This window comes from Octopus bimaculoides, chromosome 6 (genome assembly GCF_046866305.1).
Source record: "Octopus bimaculoides isolate indiv1 chromosome 6, ASM4686630v1, whole genome shotgun sequence".
Classification (NCBI taxonomy): Eukaryota; Metazoa; Mollusca; class Cephalopoda; order Octopoda; family Octopodidae; genus Octopus; species Octopus bimaculoides.
Window position 1 is genome coordinate 111,243,747 of NC_142933.1, and position 17,543 is coordinate 111,261,289.

The 17,543-nt window shown below is 32.4% G+C and overlaps 1 protein-coding gene across 20 annotated transcripts; it reads right to left on the reverse strand.

Moving 5' to 3' along the window:
• Positions 1-11: 11 nt before the first annotated feature.
• Positions 12-15,707, reverse strand: LOC106873544 (heterogeneous nuclear ribonucleoprotein A1). 20 transcript variants are annotated; one of them, XR_016242092.1, is made up of 14 exons: positions 15,633-15,707; positions 13,931-14,001; positions 11,548-11,702; positions 10,971-11,091; positions 10,286-10,490; positions 10,110-10,187; positions 9,976-9,996; positions 5,654-5,698; positions 5,432-5,479; positions 4,890-5,039; positions 4,035-4,148; positions 3,347-3,379; positions 1,848-1,929; positions 12-1,343 (listed from the first exon to the last, which is right to left on the reverse strand). XR_016242092.1 is itself a non-coding variant. In XM_089353245.1 (13 exons), exons 3-12 carry the CDS (start codon positions 11,568-11,570, stop codon positions 1,877-1,879), a joined length of 858 nt encoding a protein of 285 aa, XP_089209371.1. In that variant the 5' UTR covers positions 11,571-11,702; positions 13,931-14,001; positions 15,633-15,707; the 3' UTR covers positions 12-1,343; positions 1,848-1,876. The 20 variants fall into 20 exon arrangements, 14 of the variants coding, with proteins under 14 accessions (XP_089209371.1, XP_014776433.1, XP_089209372.1 ...); XR_016242091.1 differs by having other exon boundaries at positions 4,884-5,039; XR_001409890.3 differs by lacking the exon at positions 13,931-14,001.
• Between the last annotated feature and the right edge of the window lie 1,836 nt (positions 15,708-17,543).

The window sequence follows — 17,543 nt, forward strand, 5'->3', positions numbered from 1 at the left end:
GAACAAAAATGAAAAAATCTAAAATTTTATTTCATGTTTATTCAACATTAAAATTTATACAGTTCAATCTAATCTATAAAGGAAAAACCAATATCCAAGCAAATCAACATTAATAAAAATTAAAAAAAATTAAAATAAAAAAAAAATTAAGAAAAACAAGTCCAAACAAAATGTACCATTTCTATTATTTAATGAACAGAATTTCACAAGGCAAGATCCACTAATTCAAAATGAGTTATGGAATTGAACAGTTCATCACTAAACAATTTAATGGGTGAAAATTTTTCAAGTTATACCAATGTGAAATTAAGATGAAGTTATGGCACAAGATGTGAATAAATGGATCTTAGAGAAATGTCAAGCTGAAGAAGAAAGGACAGCGCAAAAACTGCAGTCCAACTTTCATCATACAAGTGTTTAGAAATTTTTTGGACAAATGAAAAATCTCATACCACTGCAAGAGCTTCATTTAAAACTTTTAGTTCAAATATAAAAGTGATAAAATAGCTGTGAAATAGTTAAATAATTTGCAGAAAAGAAAAGTAGAAATTAAAATTTTTTTATATCCAGCTTTTTACAAATTTTGTATGCCATTAACTTCCTATATCTAGAAGCTGGACAGTGAGAAAAATTTCCTAAAGCAATCTATATTTAAGATATATGTATTTAGCTGGGGTTTCTTTCTTTTTTTTTTTTTCCCCCCTTTTCTTTTGACATAAAATGAAGAGAAGTCATGAAATAAGATTATTTTATTAACAGCCTTGATTTTTATCAAGGCTAATTGAATTTGGATGGCAGGAATGTGTAAGTGCAGAAGGTGAAACAAATTAGCATTAGGAGTGGTTGAAAGAATTGTATGGATATTTATGAAGTAAGAAATGAGATGGTTGTTTATCTTTTGTTGTTTGTTTTTTATTGTTACCCATACAATAAATGTCTTTAGCAATACCATCTAAAAAAAACAGTTTGGTCTTAAAAGTAGAATACCAACCATGACAATGTAGCAAAGATAAGAGTAAGCACAATCTTAAGACTTGTACAAAATGTGAGGTTTTTGAAATCTTCAACCTAATTTTTCTTTTTATGAAACTGATATTTACAATATAAAAAGAAACAGTCTATGAATATTTTTTTTTTTCCCTTTTTCAATTTTATGGTTTAGTTTAATTAGGATGGTATATTTTGCAGCTGTCTGGTGTAACTTGGGGGTTCTCTGAATCATGTAGAAAAAAAAAAAAAAAAAAAAGAACAAATAAATCAGCAGGTCAAGAGTAAGTACTCCAGTTGGTCAGCATTTTGATAGAGAAGATGCTTTGATGAATCAGTTCCACATTTAACCATACCTGAGAAGGAAAAGAAAAACAGTCAGTTAAAGTAAACAGTTCCAAATCGAAACAGGTAACCTGTTTTACATAGGAATCTACAATAATTTATATTTAAAAAAGATTACATAATAAACATCACAGTATAATAAAATTTATATTTCTATGAAACAATGCAAATTTGTATTTTGGTATTAGCTGTGTTTTCTAAGTAGAAGTGGGTCACAACAAATGACCCTTCCAAAATGGTTGTTGCAGCCAGTCAATACTTTCTCAAGTATGCTGTCTAAGGATGGTAAGAAAACAATGGGAACAAGAAGAAAGGATAGGTAATTTTGCTAACTTTCAGAGATCTACAACCATAAATGATTCAGAATTAGATATCTAGAATGTTATTAATACTTTCTCTGCTAGGCTGCAGTATCAATATTTGTTATAGAAAACAGAAAATAATAATAATTTGGCTATTTAATCAACATTTAAATCTATGTAAAAAGGAAGACTGCATAACGAAAGTTTACGTACCTAAGTTATAATGATAGGAAATAATGAAGTTACCGTCTGTTATAACCCATACCACCACCACCACCACCAACTCCATAGCCACCTGCAAGAAATAATCAATATTACAAAAAACTTCAAGTCAATAATTTAAATTTATACATAAGCTGAGAATTTACATGACGGGACCATTTTATAAAATAATAATGATGATGGATAAAAACTATTTACAGTTAAATTTCTAACCGAAACATATACCTTAAATATAAAATTCCTAAATAATCATGAATGGTTTCATAAAATGTGATTTTTGCAACACAAGTTCACAAAAGGTTCTTAACCAAATCTATTTGAAACTTGAAAGAAATGAAGCTAGTGTGCCTTGCTGGATGTGCAATGTCAGTGTGCATGTTCAACAGAGTAAGCATCGTGAGAGAAAAGTTAGGCATAAGAGGCATCAGATGTGGTGTGCAAGAGAGACGACTGCACTGGTGTGGCCATGTGATGCATATGGACGAGGACAACTGTGTAAAGAAGTGTGGATCTCTAACTGTGGAGGAAACCTGTGGAGGAAACCTGTGGAAGAGGTAGAGCCAGGAAGACATGGGACGAGGTAGTAAAGCATGGTCTTCAGGTGTTGAACCTCACAGAGGCAATGGCAGGTGATCAAGTACTTTGATGACATGCTGTGCTTGAGAAGACTTGTTGAGCCAAGTGAAATCATAGTCATGGCCAATGCTGTTGTCCCGTGATTGGCATGTAAAAGCACCCATGCTAGTGGCACATACCCGGCATCCATTACACTCTTGGAGTGGTTGGCATTAGGAAGGGGATCCAGCCATAGAAACCATGCCAAATCAGACTGGAATTTGATGCAGCTCTCTGGCTTACCAATTTCAGTCAAACCATCCAATCCATGCCAGCATGGAAAGCTGGACACAATGATGAGGACTTCCTAATTTTTGTCTCGAAGCAAATCTAATTAGAAGTAAATTCAAGACATCAGCGGGTATGTGTGAAAGACCAGATTTGGCTAGTCTTAACATAAAACAGAATACTTGAGCCAGATATGACAAGTTTAAATGCTAAAGGGTTAAACATCAGCACAGAAAACAAGTTATTACCTGATATTCAATTGAGTAGACAACAAAATTTTAATATAGAGGATTTGTACAAATTACTGGCTTCTCTATCAGTTGAACTTAAATGCACATAAGAGAGGTGCACCATAAAGGTAAAAGAGAATGAAAAAACAGAATGTAATATTGGAACATGTCTCTGGAGAAAACTAGAAAATAAAACACACACACACACACCATCAACTAAATGAAATTAATTCACATGCATACATAAATTACAGAATCACCGTAATGATTTACAATACAAATTAACCAAAATTTCTCACACATCTTATATGTAAATAAAAAACGAGGTAAACTTGAAAAAGCATATATATATAAATTAATCTGTTGTGTCTGGGGAGAGTTATTTTCTTTTTGTACCTTATAATTTAACACACTCACCGGTAAAACTTCCACTCATTTCTTATTATTTTCCTAAAATTTAGTAAAATAAAAAAAACAGAAATAAGTGGAAATTTTAGCAGTGAATGTGTTAAATTATAAGGTACAAAAAGAAAATGATTCTCCCCAGATACAACAGAATATGCTTCAACACGAACTCGCATAAAGAATTTTGCAAACCAAATCCCAAAACGAAATATATAAATTAAGTTTATGTATAATACACACACGTTATTCTAAAAATGCTTGGACTTCTTTAAAGTAGTTTGGGTAAACCTCAAACTATCCTTTTCCCCTCTTTGACAATACAACAATTCTTTGCATAGTGTAATCACATATTTTTTAATGAATGTACTAATGAACTTTGCAGTGAAATTCTCATTTAAATACAAATGGGTTGTTTTGGGTGGCAGGTGACAAGTAATAGGCACCCACTACATTCTTGGAGTGGTTGGCATTAGGAAGGGTATCCAGCCATAGAAACCGTTCCAAGTCAAATTGAAAGACTGTTGCGTGTGTGTGATCTACAGACAATGGAAGCTGGTGTGGCCCCTGACCTTGCTAGTTCCTATCTAGCCGTCCAACCCAAGCCAGCATACCAGTTCCAGTCAGACCGTCTAACCCATGCCAGCTTGGAAAGCAGACGTTAAATGATGATGATTTAAAAGTGAACAAAAATCTCATGTACCTCCATAAGGTCCACTTGATCGCTGAGAGTAGTTGCCACCACGCATTGGGCCAGCATTGCCACTCCCTCCATAGCCAGTTCCAAAATTGGGGGGGTTATTCCAATTGTTTCCATCTAAAAGAAAAAAAAAACTAAGTCAGTCATCAATCATAGCATTTGATTAATCAAGACAACAAAACATTTTTAATCAAAATGGTGACCTCTCTGAAATTTATGACTTTGCTCCCAACAATAGTGTGATTGGGTGGTAAGAAGTTTGCTTCCCAACCAGATAGTTCTGGGTTCTGTCCCACTTCCTGGCACCTTGGGTGAGCATCTTCTGTAGTCTTGGACCAACCAAGCCATGAGAGGATTTAGGACACAAATTGAAAGACTGTTGCGTGTGTGTGATCTACAGACAATGGAAGCTGGTGTGGCCCCTGACCTTGCTAGTTCCTATCTAGCCGTCCAACCCAAGCCAGCATGGAAAACAGACGTTTGCACCTGTCTTCAGTCACTGCTTGACCACTGGCATTGGTATGTTTATGTAACTTAGTGGCTCATAAAGAGACCAACAGAATAAGTATCAAGTTTAGAAGAAATAAATACTAGGCTTGATTTGATTAACTAAAACTTCATCAAGGCAGTACCCCAGCATGGTCAGTCTAATGACTTCAAGATGAATTATTAAAAACAATAATACTACTATTACAAAAAAACGTTTATGTGCCAGACAGTGCTGGGAATCTAAGAAAATAATCTCAAGTTAATAAACTAACAAGAAGCTTACAAGATGTGTCACTAATTCTAGTAAAGGTCTTTAACCACCCTCTTTATAGCCCTACAAATATTTCCTTCTCAAAAACATACCATTACCATAATCTCCACTCCTGAAATTATTATTGAAGTTGCCTCGAGGATTAAAATTGCCACCATAACACCCAGTGTTGTTGCCTTGACCAAATCCTTGGTTCCAGCCACCTTGACCACCTTGGTTCCAGCCACCACCTTGGTTTGGATAACCACCTGCAACATTAGATTACAAAATAACTTTACACTATTCGCAGAAATCACAACAAAAGCCAACTTTTGACCAGTATTTTAAGCTTTATGCCAAACCCCTTTTCTCTCTAAAGTTTAAATAAATGGTAAATTAGTTTTGTAAACTAATTTACCATTTATTTAAACTTATTAATTCAGTTTTAAATAAAGTAGATTCTCAATAATTTTTCTAACTTTTCTGAACAGGATTCCATTGCAAATATCTCAAAAGTTATTATAGCAAAGCTGTATTCTTTTATCATTGAAAAGAAAACTCTGGGACCGGCTATCATAACAAACACACAATTTGTTGGTAGAAAAAAAAACCAAAAAAAAACAGTCTAATAAAAAAAATTATAAACACTGGCGTAGCTTACCTGAGTTACCCCAGTTGTTTTCACCACCCATGTTCCAGTTACCACCACCTGAAATTAAGTACGTACTTATGAACTATATCAATTAACCTTATTTACTTCAACTAACAACATTTACAAATTAAACTAATTGCTTAGTACAGGTGATTTTAAAAATGCTGGTCAAAGGAGGGAGAGTGTTGAAAACAAGAAACAAAGAAAGCTTATTTGTTTTAATCTACTCACCACCATAGTTATCATCAAAATTATCACGCATACCATAATCAGAACCTGAAATATTAACAATAAAACGTATCAGACCAAACTAAAACATCATCTGTGTCAAGATTTCAATTTTAACCAATTCTTATCTTTCAGTAATTCCTTCCTAGATTGACACCAACCACTATACACAATGTATTTCTCATTATTTACTGTAACATCGTTAAGCATTCAGATATGTATGCAGCCCCTGTAGTCGTACAACAGATTGAGACACAATAGCAATGGTGGCATAAGTAATTAGTTATTCAGTTTTACAAAGTAGCAGAGCTTATCAGTGATAAAGGATAGCCTCTGTGTGAAGTTTCACCTGCACAAACATTTTCTAACCAACACAAAACAATTTCATGTCCAATCTGTTAGTTTAGTTCCTTTCAAGACAGTGGTAATTCTTTGTTTTTGTTTTGCATTAAGTTAGATATATATTTTATTTTTAGTTTGTTAATCTGCTAATTACAACACATTGAAATGCAGTGTGCTGATGTAATTTAAGGATCATCAGTATTTTAACTTCAATATAGAAATGAATTGCACCCCACTTTTTACATTTGGATATTTACATCATTGGCTGTTTGGCCATTGCTACATCAGTTTGACTGGTTTTCATTGTCATTCAGTGAGGCTGGTTGCTGATGATGATCTGAGGAAGCAGGTGAAATACCAGAAGACAAGAGCGCTGTCCACCAGTGCAATCACCTCATCAACTGATATAGTCAGTGCTGAATTAGCACATTGTCGATATTTCTGGGAGTAAATAGTTTAACCCTTTCGTTACCATATTTCTAACCAAATTACACCCCTTATGTGTTTCAATTAATTTCTAACATAATCATAAATTTAGGCTGGTTTCATTAAACAACTCTTTTATTTATCAACATATTAATGTGATTTTTGGAAGATAAATTAACGAAAGGTTCTCAACCAATTCTATACCAAAATTTTTGTCACAAAGTGACTTTAATTACAGGTAAATACAACAAAATATAAAATTATTAAAATTTTTGTTCAAACAGCGCTACAGAAAATGGGTTATTAGCTAATATTCAATTGGGTATACAACAAAATATTATTATAGAAGAGTTGTGCACATTACTGGATTTATTACTGTCTCTTTTGCCAGTATAAAATTAAAATCCAGAGCAGTACCCAGTATTTGATTCACAAATCTTTTCCAAACTTTGATCCCCCATTTTGTGCGCTTTCCTGGCATATACTGTTGAAAACGCACTCGGCCTTTATAGCCCACCATATCCTTATCTATAAACTGTTTTATATGTGCTTTGAACACAGTCAATGAGGGGTCTTATTTTAAATAAGGGATCAAAGTCTGGTTTTCCACGTACTGGTGTACTGCTCGTGTCTCTTACATGTAGATATTGAGTCAATTTTAAAAACCGTATCCTCGTCATTATACTTGAGACATATTCGTCGCCAAAGGGTTCATCACTACTCCAGTAATTTGTTATTCTAGGTAACTTTCTAATGCCCATAATAATATTTATGGCAAAATATGCTTTAATTTCATTCAAGTTTATGGGAAACCTCAAACTATCCTTTTTTACGCTGTTTACATTTAGCGTAACGGTTTGTTTCCGCCGTAATCAATTCAAATAGGTACATCGGAAAAAGCAAAAAGAAATAGTCTAAAGCTTTACTCTCCTGGGTAAGACTGACTTGGTCCAGTTTCTTCAGAAAAATCACTGAAAGAAGTTTTTAAATTTTCACTCCATTCAGGTACTAATTCATTCTCTTTATCGCTATCATCGGAGCTCTCGGATTCACTGCTTTCATTTTCGGAAAATGAAACCTCAGATTCATTATCAAATACCACGTGCTTTTTTTTTTTTTGGTTACAGAGTTAGATTTATCAAGGTCTTCAACGGAAAATCCTTCGAATTCTGACTCGCTGCTTGACAGAATAAAATTCGTATCCATTTTTTTGTCAGGATTACAAATTTTGAAAACACAACAGGAACAAATTTGGAAAAAAATCTCCCAAAATTCACAAAATTAAAAAAACACGTCGATTGTTGTACAAAACTATAGCTGAACTGTTTACACAAATAATCACGTGTTTTCACGAATGTACTAACGAGATTTGCTCAGATATTCTCATTTAAATATGAATAGGTGATTACGGGCGGTTTGGTCACATGAACCAAAATTTTTTTCGGGCGGCTTTGGGCGGTTTGGTAACGAAAGGGTTAAAGCAATCTAAACAACACATCCACTTTAGCTTGAACACCTGAATTATTATTTGTTACAAACACTGCTACTGTTGTTAATAACTAATTCATTTGTAGCCTGCCAGTTATTTGTGACAACACTGGCTGTTTGGCCATTCCTATCCTATATTGAATCAACTGCCTTTTCATTCTGGCATCTGGTACCAGACTGGCTGCTGCTAGTGAAATTATATTAATTTCCAATATTTTGTGAAGACATGTCTGGCCTTACTTGAAAAAAAAAAAAAAAGTTGATGACAGGAAGGACATTCATCCATTATGACATCTGCCACAATAAACTCCGTCTAAAGACCCATGCAAGCATGGACAAGTGACAAAACAATGACAATGATGGTGATGGGGAGGATACTAATATTTGAACCACTTGAAAAACCTAATAAAACACTATACAACATTGCTTTCTGTATTTTTAACTGTACGACAGTTTATTAAAACCCTTCTATTATAGACACCCATACACACCTCAAAATTATTTTGATTGAAGTTATTGAACCACCCGTTGCTGACTTAAATGATCTACTTGTAATTAAATGAGCACATTTCAAAGTACATTTATGAAAACACATTTCACTACTACATAAATTATTGAGTTATACTGTTTGACATTATGCGATATCTGTGTGCTGTGGATTGTCCTTTCATTTTTGTTCACTTCAGTTTCTGAAGTGTTTCACTATGTTGTCAAGTTGTGACTTTGAATTTGAAGGATTTTCAAAAGACATGAAAAAGTCTAGCAAAACATACATCGACTATAAAAATGTGTGTAATTATGAATTGGATATTTCTATTTTCAAAAAGCAAATGATTCTGACAAGAGATCCGATAGCAATAAATGAGGAAAATAAATTCTTGAATGTAGTAAGAATATGAAAATTTTTGCATAGTTATTTTTAGGAAGATAAAAGACCTAGCTAGTTTTTCCAACAAAATGAAACCTATAGATTAAGTTTTTTTAAACTTTTTTCTCCTTTGAAGCAATTACTGAATCATTATCTAGAATAAAGAGGAAAAAAGTTTCAAATTTGCCCATATGCTTGGAAGAAATTGGACTTGTTAATGTGTATGTATGTGTTTCTCTATATTTATCTATGCATGTAAGTTTATTTCATTTAGTTGATGGTATGTTTCATTTCCTAGTTTCCTTCAAAGATAAATTCAATATTTCATTCCCTGTTTTACCTTTATGGTGTACCTGTCTTATGCGCATTAAATTCACCTGATCAGTCAATAATTTGTACAATTTTTCTATATCAAAATTTTATTGTAGACTAAATTGAATACTAGCTAGGAACTCATTTTCTATGCCGACCGGTAAGTAGATACACTTTGAGACAAAATTATGCAATACATTTGGTTAAAAACCTTTTGTTGTGTTCCATAAATCACCACATACTGGAGTTGTTTTAGGAAAGCAGTCCAGTGTGAGTGCTTAGATTAGAAATATAGTACCAAAATGGTTAAAGAGAAGCCAATAGTTCATATTTAATCTCTGCTGTGTCAGAAAGTCACTGAGTGGCTCACTTGTGCTTCAACTGAACAAATAGTTTCTCAACCACTTTAAGAAACTACCCACTAAAATGAAGGCCATTGCCGTCATTTAACATCCATGACCAAGCCATCTAAAACAGCCAGACAGGACCCAAACCCAAGGACTGCATAATGTTGATGGCCAGATGATCTTGCTAATGTCAACCAGTGGTTTGATAACATTCTGCAAAGAGGCAGGTGGCTTTGTTCTATGGAATGAGGGATTAAAATGTGAGAGAAGGTGCCAGAATAGGTTTTCTCCTATTGGGATGCTACATGGCTAATATATTTAAGAGGAGGAGGTGATAGTGACCAGGAAAGAGAGTGGAGTAGAGGTGTTAGAGTGGATCCTTGAGGACAGCAGCTTCCTTAAAAACTGATTTTCCATTTATCGTTAAAAGATTTCCGTTTGAATAAATTTCAGCTGTCCCAAATTTGATAGCAAAGTTATGAAGTTAAATTTTGTCAATAGAGTGTGGTATAAGTTTGCAAAAATAGAAAATGTGAACCTACCTCCACGCATACCACCTCGACCTGTAGAAAAAAAGAAAAGCAATAATGTTATAATAGAGGAAAGAGGAGGAGAGACTGACAGAAAAAAAAAACAACAGAAAGAAAGAGAAAAAAGAAAGTTGTAATCTACATACCAGCTCTCTCTATTTCAGTTTTTGATACAGCTTTTTTCACTTCAACCACTTTTCCATTTAACTGAATGCGTTTTCTCACTGGAAAATAAGTTACAACATAAAAATAAACATGTGCAACAATTTGCTTGATTGAATAAATGGGAATAAATGTAGAAACCCCAAGAAACAAAACTTACAAACACATTTATCAACTGCATCAGGATCATTGTAAGTGACAAAACAAAATCCTCTCTGCTTTCCAGTAGCTTTGTCTTTAATTAACTCTATTTTTTCAATTGTACCATAATTTTCAAATCGCTCTTTGATTTCATCTTCAGTGGTACCTTCCTTCAGGCCACCAACAAACATTTTCTTCACAGCAGCTTGAGATTCATCAGCTTCCTGCTCAGAAGAAAATGCAATGTTATCAATATACATCACAGATCAATACTAGTTGAATCATGAATAACAAATTTTTATTTCTCAATTAACTAAAAGAGCACATATTTATTTTCACTATAATTGAATTGTGGACAATTAAATCTTGTAGCATATTTTATGGTGTGCTTTAGAACAATGATCAAAGACAAGAAAAGATTAGAATCAATTTTTTAAAAAATATTAATAAAACTTTCAACTATGGTAAGAGACCAAACAAAGTCTTTTAACAAGAAAGATTGAACAAGTGCATTATTAAAGCATTTGGATAACATTTTTAGACCGAAGAATTATATTCTTTGTATTGATGGATTAGTAATTTTTGTTTCTGATCTCAAAATGCTTCTTAGCATTATACTTTTTTTTTTTTTAATCAGGGGAAAACATAGATGGATGGATAAAACAATTTTGCATTAACAATCTAAAGAGGTTAATTTTACTCACACTACGAGGAATAGCCCTTTTGGTGTCAACCTCTCTGTTATCTACTTTGTGGGGACGGTGCTTTTGTGCTTCATCCAACATATCTTCAGTTTTATAAGTGACAAAGCCAAACCCTCTGGACCTGCAGAACATATTAAACAAACATCTATACATCACACACAAACCCATTATATATATGTGCGCGTGTGTCACACAATAAAAAGCAAATTCATCTTCACTTATATCGACAACGAGCATACAGTTATTTGATGACTTCAAGTTCCTTGCCATGTTAAATGGCTAAGTACACCCCAGATATGTACTTAATGCAATCCAAAGGTGGAATCAGCAGAATGCAGCTTAACCTTTGAATGATAGGTATAAATTATCTGGTGGAGGAGCTTCTGTACAGCTGCCATCAACTAACTTTACTAACAAAGCTTGGATGTCTGAGATTATGTTAAAAGTCCAAGATGCCATGCAATAAACTTGAACGCAGGACCTCATAATCACAAACTAAACTTGTTTACCATTAGGTAAATACTGTGTGCATCACACACAAGGCTATCAAGTAAAAATTAATTTCAAAAATACAAACCTTTTAGTGGTTAGATCTCTCATTACAACACAGTCAACTATTTCACCCCATTGTTCAAAATGGCTCTTTAAGCCTTCTTCAGTTGTGCTGTAGTTTAGACCACCAATAAACAATTTACAAAACTTTTCATCTTCCCCATTCCTGTATCTCTGTACCTAAAATAGAGACAACATATTTTACACTTTAAAACAACTGTTATACCTTCAATATTGACAGCAAGGGAAAATTCTATGGTCAAAGTTCACAAGTTTAAAAATCTTGATTCAGGAAAATCTATTACTTCAAACATTTGGAGATTATTCATATATACATTAAACACACGCACACACACTCAAACATATATAAAACATAACAGGTGCCTGTATGAGATCACCCAACCCGTGAGAAACACTAGCCAAATCTCCCTTAAATTTCACTATAACCTCTCAGGAGTTTTCAGGGAACCCTGAAAGTGAAAGTATATACCTTGAGGGGGCTTGCAGTGAAAGTGGGGGGGTAGGTTTTTTTTTTTAAAGGATAAGAAAAAAGATTTTAGGAGTTTTTTTTCCAACTACAAATGGTAAATAAATTTAAATCATAAAAAAATTGTTCAAATGCTTTCTCATCAATTGGAATAAAATGCTGTGAACACAAATCACAACAGAAATTCTCTTCCACTTGACACTCAACTAACCGAGATCAATGACTTCTACTTAACATGATTTTCTCTCTTGTATTTGCTGTTAATCATTCTAAAAGTTCTTTACAAACTTGGATAGTTAACAGCCATGCTTCATTCTTCATATTAATTATGAAGGTAATCACAAAATGTTTGGTGGCTTCAACTTAATGGAAACCATACTCTTAGAGGGTTTATATTATCTAACCCTACTAACAAAGAACTTCCATTTTTCAGCCTGAAGATACCTACACAAGATAAGGTAAATACTTTGACGGGGAACAGGAAACAAAGAAAAACCAGATTAAGTCCTGACAGAAAGAATAATTACGATCGCAACTGGAAGGTTTCCATCATAGGTCTGTTCACTGAGGGACAAACTGGAGATAAAACAACATTTCTGAGTAGGTAACTAGTCAGACTAATATTTCAAAGACCATTAAAAATGAAATCTTGCTTTCTTAACTTGCACTGATTCTATACCAGAAACTGGTTATATATGAACCAAATAACACAGCTACTGAACCCATCAGTGAAACTATTCTATATTCTATCTCATTACGAAATATCACTTGATACATCAATACTTTTATTTTATTAGTTCTTAACTTTATTTTTCAACTATATCGATTTTATTTTGGGGTCTTTTTGTAAAAAATAAAATTAAAAAAATCGCGTTTAGTAGGTATTACTGCTTTTTCAAATATGCATTTTTTAACGAAATCAGTTCAATGCCAAGACGAGAGGTGGTTATATTTCGTAACGACAGAGAAGCCTTAAAGATTTTGGTCAGAAATGCAAAATCAATAGCAAATGGCTATTGCAAATTCGAAAAACGATCGATTAATTCGCCAAACAAAACCCTTGAAGGAACACCGGCAGAAGGGCACAGACCAAGTTAGGGACATTCAAAAGACTGAGCAAGCTCTGTAAGTAGAGAAAAACTCAAAATTATTGATGTGTCTGAGATTGGTGATGATGACCGGGTGTTTTGGAACAAAACTAGACATCTTTAATATTGTATTTGAAATCGATGTCAATAATCAAACAGCAAAAATTATCGATATAAATAAAATAGAGAGTCTATTAAAGAATACCTGAACAAAATAATTCGAGTAAGGTGTGTATATCACTCTATTCTGTTGATGTTAGCAAACAATACATTTATACACGCGTTGTTAATACAACTTTCACTTGCCAAACTAGTTCCATAACAGAGTTTTATACTCAATTGCTTCGTCATTGAATACACAATTATTCTAATTGGATTTTGTGCCACAGAACCCAGACATATTGCACTCGGTTCAACTCAGTCGAGCTGAGATTCCGTCATGTAACATTAATCATATCTATCTTTAGTCACAAATAGATTTAAGAATTCGTTTCCGTTTAAAAAGACAAATCGTGATACATTGATAATCGTCACAAACACACACATACATACATTGGCTGTTTTGATCTTTTTTTTTTTCTTTTAGAAATATATAAAAATTAAATAACTTTTTTTGATCCGAGTGGAATTGAACAGAGAATCCGATATAAAGATCGATATTTTGACTTTTTTTTTTATTAATAGAAAACTTGACATATGGATCTGGAGGTTAAATATTTCAAATTACCTACGCATCTTTTTTTTTTTTTTTTTTTTTTATTAATCAATCCACTTTACAATCGATATTTTACAAATATCTTTCAAAATGTTAAATGATGCCAAAATATGTTTACCTTTTTTTCAGATCAATAGAATGACCGGTGCTCGCTTTGGTTTTAAGATTTTTATTTCGAGAATAATTAAACTAAATTTATAAATAAACACAAAAAAATGTTTAATAGCGAGATCAAAAATAACCTTACAGTGAAAATAAAGCAACAACCACGGAGTTTTTTTTTTAGTATTATTTTGTTGACGATCTACGTTATACTAATACGGCCATATATAAATATATTTATTTTAAAAATTAATAAACTAGGTCAGAAGTTATTTTAGGAAACTGAACATTAAGCATATTAAATCCGACTTAACTAACAATCAAACCATTTATATACAACACCCTACACCACAAATTAACGAAACTGTTTTATCTCAAACCAGACTTTACCAAATAATGGCAACTTTTTATATTTTATTAATCTTTCATTAAATAAATCCCTGATTAAACACGCACTCAATTCAAGAAGTGAGAAAAATATCACAACCCAATGGCGCAATATATAACAATATATGTTATATATATATATATATATACATAGCCGTAAAATAAGATAAGTTTGGGGAATTATAAGTAAATTTTATTGGTCAAAATGTGTGGTTTTTTTGTGCGATATTCGAATGTGAGAAGTTTAAATTGTTGCTCCTCCACTTGTTGAGGAGGGAAAAAGCTGCTGCAAGAAGACGACGACGACGAAGTTGTTGGCGTCGATGCCATGATCACTCGAAGAAACATTCATGTGTCTTCTACCACCACAAACAGGTCTCACTTATTATTCATACGCTCAATGCATTTCTCTGGCGGCATGGCATTTTAATCATTATTATTATTACACTCATTTTAAAAAAACACTTTATATATAGATACATATGTACACCGAGGTGTATGCAAAAATAATAAAGATATGGAAGATATGAAGTTAAATAATGAAACTATGTCGAAGTCACTGGATTTGGAATGACTAGAACTTTCTATTAACTTTGCAGGGTTTGTGTTGAGGTATTTTTTTTTTTAACCAAAAGAGTTAAACGCAATAAAGCTGTGCTTTGAACGTAGGAATTGGTTTAAATTAACTTGAAGGAAAAAAATATATTTTAACTTCTGATAAAATTTTTTTTAAATTCGGAAAAATTTTTTTTTTAAAAAAGGGCAGCGAAATAAGAAGACATTGAGGTGTTTGGTAGCTGATAAAAATGTGAACAGATGAACCAGAAGAGAGAGAGAATAAAATAAATATAACGGAAAAGAGAAAATATATCTGGTGTTAATAATAGGTTGATAGCGATCTAAGAGAGAATATGTGTGGTGAAATGGTGCAGTAGCAGTTGTTAGTGATTAAGGCCAATGGCTACTAACCCTACAAATAGTAGCAAGGTGAGCGTTGGGGAGCAGCAGCTCAACACTAAGGCCGGCTACGACAACACATTGACCAGAAATAGGATAGCGATAGAGTTTTAAAGCAAAAGTGAATGCCGTAAGTGGTGAAGTAGTTTCTGAAATAAATACATCTGTCATTTTTCTTCTATTTTTCTGCCGAGATTAAAATGTCTGATGGGACGAGGAAGAGAGAGTGGAACCGGCTTTCATAGGTAGCTATCGTTATTTACACAAGAGATAGCGTACAGTGATAGGAACAAACCGACAACTTTGGATGATATCAATTTAAGGAACAATAAGTACTATGAAAACATAACAAAATGCATAAATAACTTTCCTACCTCAGGCATTTTGATAATATTGTGACTAGCGATTAATCTAACTTCTCTAACAATTCTCTACTTCCTTCTCCAACTACAGAACCTCTGCACGTGGTATGGGGAGAGGCCAATCAGCGAGTGATTGCCACGTGATTGCCACATCGCTCGCTGTCGAGAAATACCTACTCAAGATTTTGCCTTCAAAATTTAAATCATCGCTAATAAATATAAAATATTTTCAAATATTTTATAAAAATTATAAAAATCACTTTAAGTGATTTTCATAATTTTATATATTTTTATAATTTATAAAAATCACTTTGCCTAGTGCGCATGCGTACTCGACCTATTCTGGTTTGTTTTCCGTCATGAAGAAAAACTAATTTGCTCACAGACTTCTTAAATGTATTTCATTTATGTTTAGTCTTTTTTCATTAAAATAAATCGTAAAATCATTCCTCATTAAACATTTTCTCTTCTCTGTTTATATTATTATTTCTTTTGCACTTATCCTTCTTCTTTTAGTTATTTCTTTAAAGCTTTTCCTCCTGATTCCTTCCTGTATGGGCCTTCCCTTAATTGCGTGATATTTTAAAGCCAGCTCTGACTTCCATTATTGGCTTTCTAAGTATCTCAACCCAAAACTTACTAGTCTACTTACCGCAAACTTTCATAAGATTTTTTTTTTTTCATAATTATTGAATCGTGTTTATTTCTAATATTACATTTATAAATACACAATGATTTAATAAATAAAAAGGAGGGCTGAAAATGTTTGCTAAAAGTCTGAAATTAATATCTTAATATATAGTAATGAAATACATATTAAAACAAAACATTCAAAAGAAAATTCCCTATATCTGAATTAAAAAAAAAGTTCATAATATAGCACTGCTTTTATTAAAATTAATTTCGATGTAAACTGTAACACCTACAAAATGCTAGCTAATAAAATATGTATAATTAGGAATAGCATTATATTAATAAACTCGGATTGTCATATTTATATTTAATTATTTGTTTTACATTGGAAAGAATCATCTGAATAGGTAACCTAAGTAATCCTCAATTTATTACAATAAAGTGGAAGTCTGTAATACCTATTCTTATAAAAGGTGACGTAAGTGAAGCTGTTCTACTGAGAACCGGCTTACAACCAGGTTCTTACAACTCTTACTATGGTTTCTTACATTTTTCATCAATCAACTTATTTAATAAATTACATAAACGTCTGTTTAACAAGATGTTTCTCTGACATGAATAGTGACAGTTTTTTTTTATATTCTCTCTTTCATAAATAATGATTTCTTTTAGAATAGACAGTTGGTTTGTAATAACTGAAATAGATTTATAAAATGTCGATCCTTCCATGAAAACGCAATATATTTTATATTTCTGATGGTGAACTATTTCTTCATCCACATTCAAATTTTATTTCATTTTATATATTCTAAGTTAAATTTACTTCAGTAATGTTAAGTGGTATGTTTCACTTATTTCCTTTACAATTGTAATAAATTAATTACCTCACTTGAAGTATGCTTTAATAATGTAGTCAAAACACAAAAAATATATTATTTTAATTATTGCTAAATAATGATATTCATTTATTAACAATTATTATTCGGCATGGGGCGGAATCAAAACTGCTTTTTAAAAATAATAATGCACACACAAACACATATGTGTATATATATATATATATGTACATATGTGTATATATATATATATATATATATATATATATATATATATATATATATATATATATATATATACACGTGTGTTTATATATATATATATCGTTATTTTTACACACACACACACACACACACATATATATATATATATATATGTATATATATATATATATATACACACAGGCTCACAATACGGGATGGAAGCTTGTTAAAACAGCAGTTTTATCTAAAC